Source organism: Folsomia candida, unplaced genomic scaffold (assembly GCF_002217175.1).
Source record: "Folsomia candida strain VU population unplaced genomic scaffold, ASM221717v1 Fcan01_Sc055, whole genome shotgun sequence".
In the NCBI taxonomy this organism is placed as follows: Eukaryota; Metazoa; Arthropoda; class Collembola; order Entomobryomorpha; family Isotomidae; genus Folsomia; species Folsomia candida.
In genome coordinates, this window is record NW_019091247.1 from 189,663 (window position 1) to 200,472 (window position 10,810).

The following is a 10,810-nucleotide window of genomic DNA, read 5'->3' on the forward strand; positions in this document are numbered from 1 at the left end:
GTGTATATTCCTTCGTGGCACTTAAACCGTAGGAGAAAATAAGATCCAATTTCAATTAACGAGGTCAATGTGTAAAATTAAATAAAGTGACAATTGTGTGAAATTGGGGCACTAGTACATATGTGTGTATGTTCATACATGTATCCATATTCTATCTATCCATCCATATCATATTTGATCAGGATCGAGGAAAGGGGACAAAACCATGGAGATAGTACATCCCTGAGTCCAGTTTGGTTTTACGTTGTCCCAAGCTTGCAACCACTTTCACCACTCTACATACTTTCTCCAAATATCGAGGAAAAATTAAGCCCACGATTCAACCCTGATTTTTGAGTGCACATCGCTCACTCAATTTTCTCCACTTTCACTTTCACTTCTTCCCACATTAAATTTCGGTTTTAAGTTTTTGTCTCCCGTAAAATTATTTCAACTTTCATTTTCGAAAAGTTGCCCTTAATTAATTTCAGCTTTGCGAAATCAAAATATACGAATTTTCTCCACTTTCACTTTTTCTTTCCATATTAACAATTTTGTTTCAAGTTTTAGTTTCCCCAAAATTTCATCCACAATTTCGAAACTTGGCCCTCCATTTTGCGAAATCGTCTCCACAAATATGCGAAATAATGTCGTACCCTACTTTCTCCTCGAAAAATGCGTTACTTTCTCCCCTTTCCATCCTCGTCTGCGATCGATCTTTTATCTTCATAATTTTGAACGCTGTAATCACCATTGTTTCTGCGCTGTTAAATATTTTTGCGTATTTTAGCGTTTCCAAGGGTCAGCGGTACGGCCGGAGCAGGATCGCGCACCTCGTCCGAGTCCTGACCGTGGCGCAGCTGGTCATCACGGTGAGCTTGATGATGCTCGAGGTCGTGTGGCGGCTGCCGATGGGGTCCAGGGTGAAGAGGGTGTGGTGCATGGGGGCTCAATTCGTGCGGGATTGTGCGCTCTATTTGACTTCGGAAATCATCGTGGGAATCAGTCTGGATAGATGGTTTGATTTCGTACATCCCTTGAACTCGTGTTGTACAGGGGTGAGGAGGAAGGGGACGGTCTGGGTGGAAATGGTGATTGCGGGGTGCTTGGCGTCGCCACAGGTTGATAATTTCAAATTTTAAATTTTCATGAAACCTGCCAAAAAGTTGAAAATTCTAGCTTTGTTTCTTTATATTTTATTTAATTCACTACAATTCTTTAAGAAAGTGTCGCAAATGTTTTTGAAATCGTGATACTCGTAAATTTGCAAAGATTATTTACTAGTGAAGATGTATCACAAGTTAACTAAACTCTTAATTCCTTAATAGTTAATTTTATGAGATAAAATAACTCTCTAAAATTTATAATCTTCTAATATGTATGTATCTATTTAAGTTGTAATAATGCAATACTGTATTTAAATATTTTGCAATGTGCTGAAATTAAAAATATTAATTAATGTTCCGTATTTTTAATATTTTTAGATTTTTGTGTTTGGAAAAAAGGATGTCCACCATTCCTTCACGATTTTCTGCGCTGTACAAACTTATCTTCACCCAAACGAGCAGAATTCCATCGTGTACAGTATACTTTCACTCTTAATTCTTTACCTGGTTCCCTTGGTGACGATGCTATTTTGCTATTCGAGCATTGTATGGACGGTGAATAACGAGTACGGATCACGAATGAAAGATTTGGGTAAATATGTATGCAAATTATTAGCTAGTTACGTAATTATGTAATTATCAATTAAGAAACCTGTTAATTTGTACACTATTATAAATCTGGTGTAGTCACGGTGGTATTGATTTCTCGATATTAAAGTTGCTATCGCTTACTATTAAAATTACTCAGGTCCATACAAATTTTACTACCCGTATGGTAAAACTTAATGCCGATCTACTAAATATTACACTGTATCGCTTATCAGTCCACTTTGACAGAGGATAGTATACATATATGAAAAACCGTTTGCTCGTATTTTAATACTGGATTTCTAAGAGTGTACTCAATTATTGTCGGCAGGGTATTCGTCTGCTGGGTACCACCCCTTCCACGGGGGACACATTACCCTCCTCTCGGGTAAACAGTACTTTACCGTCGCGCCAGAACCCATCATTTATCGAGGACGGGAGGTAGCGTTCAGACAGCGAAATCCGGTGAGGAGTTTTACATGATTTAAACAGAAAATTTTTGGACAAACGTTAATTAAGGATATTTTGGCAGAATGGGACAATCACATATTCTGGAATTAATTACTACGAGATCGGAGTAACGTTGAGCCAGGCAAGGGTGAAAGCGACAAAATTAGCGGTCCGGCTCGTTTCTTCATTCGTGATTTGTTGGACTCCTTATGTCGCGATGTATTTGTGGTACGTCCACTTAGCTGTTGTTTGCGTACATATGTATGTGAAAGATGTGATAATTTTTTAAACTCCGAAACTACTAATCTAAGGAATCAAAGGATAACTTAATTTAGATAATGTACAGACATATACACAATTTTTCAGAAGTTACTAAGTGGTGGCCTGGATTGATTTTTTTAAATTAAAGTATCACATATCTTGACAATTAACCTTCATGATAACAAATATACACATTTGTGTAAGAATTTTTTATTATGTAATTGACTACCAAGCCATTTGTCAAATATTACTTGGCCTATCAATTACTTACGCTACGCGTCCTAATCCGGTCCTATTGTGTGTAATAAATACCCTTGGGGTAGTTTTTGAAATGTTGCGTTCCCAGGAAAGTACAACGTGATAAATTTTGAGTGACTACCATACCCTGTAAAGTCCCCGATATAATTAGTGTGTTTGTTCAATAATCTTGCAACAGCATAACGCATGTGGAATTGGTTGACAAATTTATATTTCGAAAAATAGCGAGGTAGTCAAGGTACAAAATCTTTTAAAAATGCATAAAAAAGTATGTACATATTTCAATTTAGTACACAAGAGAATATTTCCTAAAATTAATTGGTGGCCAAGTTTTTACAGATATTCATAGCCTAAAGAAATGTCTAAAAAAAATTTCCAATTAAAATCATAAAATTTCCTCCTACAACCAGGTACATGATTGACGTTGAGAGCGCGATGCACGTGTCGTCCTGGATTCAAGAAGGTGTCTTCCTTCTCGCCTCGTCAAACTCGATCGCATTTCCACTCCTTTATGCGACCAGTGGGGACAAGGGGAAATTGCTGCGGGAAGCGTGTCTCTGCTGTGGAAAACACCCACCCAAGAAAAAGCAACCGGAACAACGGAGAGGGAGGAGCAAGACGAGGGGAAGACGGCGACGTCCCCCGCGGCGACAGTATGTCGACACATTTCCATAATTCCACTGAATTACATTAGGCAGACTTGGGCGAAACCGGAATTGATTGTAAAAGATAAACTTGAATTTATTCTGTGGTAAAATGTACATACTTAGCTCTAATACACGTGTCGAAATTATGTTACCTGCGAGTAGTACACCAAGTAGATTTTACTTTCTCATGTAACTTGGACAGGTAAATACATATGTAGTCATGGGATTATTCTAATTTTTTGAAGTAATTAACTTGTCAAATAGTCTTACGTATTTACGTATTTGTCAACGTTAATGAATATTTACGTAAAACCAATTATTCCGATTTCGTCATACTTTAAGAACCTATTCGCGTATAAATATTTAGTGACGTAAAGCACTACATATTGCACTACATTGAAGACAATAATTCCTGAAGTACATATATATTAATCATAACTTTAATTTGAGTCTGCAAATATTTTTGCGCATGTAAGGACGTAGCTTTAGTTAGCAATTGTTGTATCTACCAGATTGCACGAGTTATATATGTATGACAGGTAAATAAGTACTTATTTACCTGTAAGTACTTATTCACATATGTGTAGTAATTGTACGCCAGTGTGTCATGCATATTTATTCGTACATTTGCGAAAAATTCTATGTGTTGTGTGTCATGATATCTACGCATTTCAAACATTTATCCACCTCGTGATAAGACTCGAAGGTGACCTTGATCCCAATCCTTCTTATGATTGATGGATTAGGTCCTGAAATATGGCACGAATTGCATTATCGAACAAAGACGAGCGAGATTTTACATGTTTACACAAAGATATGCTCTACTTACTTATGGGCAGAGGGGAAAGCAGGCAACAGGTTGTAAGTAAGAAGGGGAGAGAGATCACGCTACCCGGGTTTCTGTGGGGATGGAAGTCTAGGTAAATAAGGTGAAAGCACAGGTGGTGATTGAATTTAAGGAGAAAAGAGGCACTCAAACTCCACTTTCTCCCCTTTTACTTCTTACAAGAATAATTAGATTTAGTTATTCCACGGCATGAACGTCGTACATACTCTGATGGATTTTGATTCTGTTGGATCTACGGGAACATGTGGAACGAACGTGTACATTATAAAATGTGAAAAAAATGTAGTGATGAAATGACCAGGGAGAAAGTTGAGGAAGTTTGACATGATTCATATATCTGTAAAACTACTTAGGTTTAGATAGCTGTAAATGGGTTATGAACTTGTAACGAGTTGGAGGTATGACGGACTTACATATGGGTTGTAATCGTAGTTAATTCAACTTGTTCAATTAGTATGTATTTAATATGTTTGGCTCTATTTATTAGGAGTATCCATAAGTTGTATTCGTAGAGTATGCATAATTACATTTTACATTAGTAATTTATGAAGTAAGAAATTCAAACTAGTGGCGTGTAGGAATCGGCCTTCTATTACAGGATACATACATGTACATGATGCATGTGAGACATTATTTACATACATATGTATGTATTATAATTATACGACAGATCAATGAATTTAGCAATTAGGGAAACATTAGAGAAAAATAGCCGGCGAAACGCACAAACTTGCGAATATATTCGTTGTGATCTACATATACACAATTTGAACATATGAAAATTTATAGGTATGTACATATTTATGTATGTACATTCACATTAAGTACTTCAAGTATTAACTTATTAATTTAACTTAACACGTATAAATAATTATTTTTAAATTAATTGATGAATTAATTAACAATTAGGGATTATGTGTAGTTTTTAGATATGTATTATGTTAATTAATAGTTCTAACTTTGATGCTAACAAAGAGAGGATAAGAAAGAAAGGAAGCTATTTCCATAAAACAGTTAGGTATTCATATGTACTTAAATATTAAGGAACATTCGACTCCCATTTGTTACTTCGTTTTCAATGGGTAAGCATCATGAATGTACAAATTGTATGGTTACAAGCCAAACTATGACAGAATTTCTCAAGTAATTATTACATTTGGTTAGCAGTGAAAATATTACCTACATATTATGTACATACCTATATATGTACATTAATCCTTCAATATTTATGTACATGCATAGATAAATGGAAATAAAATAGTAAGAATTATATGTGCAAAATATCGAATTAAAATCCAAATACATTTAAAACTTCGGTCTAAACAATACAGTTGTCGAAAATTTCTCGCGAAAATTATATCATAATACTGATTGGTCTCTAACCCTTTTGGACTATTTAGTAGGAACCGATTTTTTGTGCAATAATTTTTGCAAATGTCTATGCAAATTTACATCGCAGTTTCCAGTACTCCTCCGGGAAGATTTTGTGTCCGAGGATAGATAACTCTGCGTGGGTGTCGCATCCTTTTACAACATTTGACGTTGCCATTCCACAGCAAAATGACTGGGCCTAAGGTCATGAACACGTGGAAAGTACAGATTACCAGGTTCGTACAGATGCTTGGCGTGTTGTCAGCAGAATATTGCGCGGCCGGAGGTGTCTTGCTCGCCATAATACGATTCATGCTGACCAAAACACCAAAAGGTATCCAGAGTAGGATGAAAATACCGGAATACACGAAGAAGCACCGGATCCTGCAGAGTTTCGCGTCAACCACGGTAGGCCCGACGGTTTGATCCTAATAAGTATTTTTGTGATAAGTGGGGTAATATTTTGGATTGTTTTTACGAGGGGGTTATCGGGGGACATGAAGGAGGGGATGCAAAATTTGATTTTTAGCTTTACCTGAAGAGTTCTTAGATACCTCAATTTGGGACGAGATTGGTATAAGACTACAAATTCAAATTGTGAACTCTTAAAACTGATGTTGACCTTTTTAAAAATAAATGCACTGGAATGGAAATGATGTTAACCTAATAAAAGGAAAGTTTACTTTGAATTTGGTATAGTTTACGCAATTCAGACTGCATTTACTTTACAAAAGGGTACCATTATTTTTAAGAGTGTAAGTAACTTCTACAATTTAGAAAATTCTTATAAATAGTCTGAATAGGATTTATAACAAAGGACGCGTTTTTGTACTTACTGTACCCGATGACTGCTGGAACCCCCCCGTGAAAAATGAGAGCCCGCCCAGTTTCTAATATTAGCGTTACAATGAGTCTTTTTTGCAAAGGTACCTGTTGTGACACAGTTTTAAATTAATTATCCCATCAAACTGGATGATTAAAACATTCTCACAGTGATGCATTTCCCTTCAATCAGATTTTCATCATTAGTGACATATTCCGTCGTAAAAATTGTGAAGGTGGCACCAATCGCGGCTACGACCCAGCAGAGGAAAAGTGTCCTCTTTGCGAGAAGCGTGCTATAACGGGGTTCCAACTGCCAGGACATTTCGTACACGATGACGAGCACGTTGAGTGGGTAGAGGTTCATAATCCAGTCTGATTAATGTTACATAGTGTGACGATTTTATTTGGCAAGGATTTTAAATCTCACTCTTCCCCTACTCAATGTCCCTAAACGCAAATTGCCAAAATGACATCAATTGCATGAGTTTTGAGATAAATGCAACTCTTCATACTTTAGAGCGACTTTAATTATTGGATTACAAAACCTAAAAAATTATAATTCATTTGCCATTTTTGTTACAATAAATTTCACTAAAAAGTAACTCGCAAATCGATAGTTTTAAAGTACCCCAAACTGAAAAGTTGTACTTATCCCAAGCAACCTCAATGCGAATTTACTGCGAATCCCAATGCAAGTTTATGCAATTTTTGTGCATAAAAAGTTGTAATCATTAATTTGTACAAGATTCGTGCAAAATTTGTATCAATTTTTGTGCTGCTAATAAATTAGCACAAGAAATCCACTAAACTATCACAAATTAATTAGTAGCAAATTATTACAAAGGAACAGGTGAAGATTTAGTGCGTATTTGTTAGCACTAAATTTTCATAAGATTTCTTGCACCAAATTCATGCATAATTCGTGCCTTGAAAATTGTACAAACTCAACATGCAGTAAACAGGTGCCAGCATATTCACACAAAATTCGTACCAATTATTCTGCAATAATTTACTACTAAATTAGTATCATTTCTATATTCGCGATTAAATAAACAAACCTGAAGTCAGTTATTCTTTTTGCCATGCCGTGACATCAACTCCATCATTTCTTCTCCATTTTTAACTTCCAACCAAAAAATTTGTTTCGACAGTTAGGGCCGAAAATCGAAATACTATTTCGGACAAAAGTTCGTATTCCTCGAGTTTGAAGTCGACAAATGAGTGGAGATTGTGCCGTCTACGTGGATTTCAAAAGATTGGACGACTCATGGCATGTTATATGTCGAAAAATACGGTAATTACATATATACATATTGTTGTTGGCTAATTTTGCATTAATATATATTCGGGTTATTTATGTAAATATACGTTTTGCTTAATTTATAGATTCATACGTTGAGAACACATACAAGGAATAAACCTATCGACTCATGTGATAACGGCATCGCATTTAAATTATCAGCAAAAGAGCCTGAGGTGAATAGTGAGGCATTTCTCAGGAATTCATTTTAATTTAGTCTTTCTCTATACGCCGTAAGTACGTATTCTACCGATTAATTGCGATAAATATTTGTGTATCCCAATTTGCAATTATCTATTAATTAGTTAAGGGCATGCATTTAAAGCCTCTCCAATTAAATGGGAAGTACCCTCCAAATATTTCAGAAGTACCCTTCATGGATACCAGCCTCTTAAAGTTATTTTTGAATTAGGATTTTGGTGGCAAACTACCTCTTAAAATAATGTGCATATAAGTATTTGGAGATGCCTAACATTACATAACATAAGAAATATGTACAGCAGATGAATTTGTAATAAATAAATAATAATTGAAATGTGAGTAATACGTGTAAATGAATTTGTATTAATTTCATGCGTACCATTAGCACACAATTAGTAATAGATTCGCACTAAATTCGCACTAAATTCTCACCTCATTAATGCATGTCAATCATCACCAAATTTACACAAAATTCGTACACATTTGTTTGTGTTAATTTTGTGCATATTTGGTACAAGTAAACTTGCAGTGATAAATTATTGGTATGAATTTTGCAAATGCGACTTGTACAAAATAAGCACAAGTCGGCTTCACATTTTAACGGAAAATGTGCATTAATCCAGTTGTACAAATTTGGTACATTATTTGCAGATTTTGGTTGCTTGGGATGTATCTAAAATCTCGTGAGATTTATGTCATTTTAGAATGAACTTAAAGATATTTAATTGGGGTAGAGTGAGATTTAAAAAATGTATTGGTAAGTTATTCCACCTTGAGGTTACCCGATATACATAATCTTAAACAATTTTCAAAAACTGTATAACTTTCCTTACTTTTCATGAAAGAGAGAAGTTTGCACGTGTCTTGACTATGAATGACTCTGTAGCTCGGTCCATCCTCGGAAATTTGGATAATTGATACCAAACAGGTGAGCAGAGACCAGTTGGCCGTCAAGAGGTTGAGGGACCTTAAAATAGATATTTAAAAAATATTTAATCCGTCGGAATTTTAAAACATCACAAAAAAACCTTGGCTTCATAATTGTAAGGATTCCCAGAATGAAAGTGCAGTTAATGACGAGAGAAGTCATGGATGTCGTGTCGGCCATGGTTTTCATTAAGGTGTCCATTTCTGAAAATTATTGACGGATTTATGAAAAATGTGCGATTGGTACCAATGTCCATGCAGGAATGGCGTCGTTGATCGAAAGTAGGTAGGTTTGATGTTAAAGTTTTCAAGTTTAAATGCACAACTGCGTCATGCAAATTGCTAGGATACAGGGAAGAAGGTAGAAGTGCCGTGTTCAAAATCTCGTATACATATAAATAGATAGGTAATTTTGAAAAGGTGAAATTATTGTGAAAGCTCCCAATCCATGGCATTCTTGTTGTCATGGTAATGAACAGGCTACTGATGGTACACTGACAAATATGCGCAGTATGTAAATATGTCGCAATAAATTGCATGCATACATTAATTTTTCAACATACATACTTAACGAAATCATCTAATTGTGCTAGTTCTACTACCATATTTGTGTACTTCTGAGATTGACTATTTCTTATTTGATTACTAAATACTTCGATGTAATGAATTAAAAAGCAAAACCTCACAAATATGTACATACATATATATATACAGTATGTAACTTATTTAATGCTACGATTTTTTATTTCAAATGCAAGTCCAATTTTCTCAACAATTACTAGATATTTCAAAATTATTTTTATACCATTTATTTACAATATATCTGACTACATTGTCGCAAATTTTTGAAGGAGTTGAGATAAAATTGCTTAATCTGGAAATAATTTAATGTCCAAATATTGTGGATTGCACGTTACAAAATTAATGCTACGGGAGTGTGACAAGTTTAATATTTGGTGTGACCCCCTTTAGCTGCAATAACTGCTTGAATTCGTCTGGGCATTGACTCAACCAATCTTTTAATGACACTTTGGTCGATGTTGTCCCACTCTTCTGTGATTACGGTTTTCAGCGAAGCAGTGTTTGTAGGTTTGCGATCTGCCACCCGACGCTTCAAGGTCCCCCACAAATGTTCGATAGGGTTGAGGTCAGGAGATTGGGCAACCCAGTCCAAAACCTTTATTTTATTGTCTTTGAGCCATTTTGAGACGATTTTTGCAGTGTGCTTCGGATCCCCGTCGTGTTGGAACGTAAATTTCCGACCCATGCCAACTTTTGTGGCGGATTGGCGCAGGTTTCGTTTTAGCAAATCACGATAAACCTCTTTGGTCATGATTCCATCAATGAATTCCAATGTTCCCACCCCGTTCCAACCCATGCTGCCCCAAACCATAACCCTACCTGCAAAAATTCGAAAGTTTTACACCAAAGATTAATATTGCATCAAGTTAAAATTTTCATACCTCCTCCATGTCTTACAGTTGGCTTCAGAAATCTATTTTTCAAACTTTCCTTTGGCTTTCTCCACACTCTGATTACTCCATCAAAGAGTTGAATTTTGGTCTCATCCGAGAACAAAATTTTTTTCCAGTCAGCAACAGACCATTCTACCTTGTCCCTTGCCCACGCCAAGCGTTTCTTGCGGTTCTTCTCTGAGATCCATGGCTTTCTTTTTGCGATTTCTCCTGATAATCCTGCGGATTTCAGCCTGCGCCTAATCGTCTGTGGATGAACATTAATCCCAAGGTCAATTTGAACATCTTTCGCAATTTTTGGCGCCGACAGACGAGGATTTATTGTCACTTTTCTCACAATCGCGGCGTCCTCACGTGGTGTGGTACTGCGTTTTCGACCCTGGCCTTGACGATTCGCTACACTTCCAGTAGTTCTCCATTTTTCGACGATCCTTTGCACAGTTCCCTTAGGTATTTTAAGTTGTTTTCCAATTTTCCCGAAAGTAAGGTGTTCTTGGTGCAGGGAAATCACTTTTTTTCGTTTTTCGATACTTAGCTCGGCTTTCTTTGCCATTTTCAATTTTTAAGTCGGCAAA

General features: G+C 36.0%; 1 protein-coding gene across 1 annotated transcript; it reads left to right on the forward strand.

The window, feature by feature from the left end:
- Nucleotides 1-515: 515 nt before the first annotated feature.
- Nucleotides 516-5,315, forward strand: LOC118433484 (gonadotropin-releasing hormone II receptor-like). Its single transcript, XM_035845438.1, has 5 exons — nt 516-1,100; nt 1,464-1,677; nt 2,005-2,138; nt 2,206-2,351; nt 3,053-5,315. The coding sequence occupies exons 1-5, from the start codon at nt 627-629 to the stop codon at nt 3,315-3,317; spliced, it is 1,233 nt and encodes a 410-aa protein (XP_035701331.1). The 5' UTR covers nt 516-626; the 3' UTR covers nt 3,318-5,315.
- Nucleotides 5,316-10,810: the final 5,495 nt, after the last annotated feature.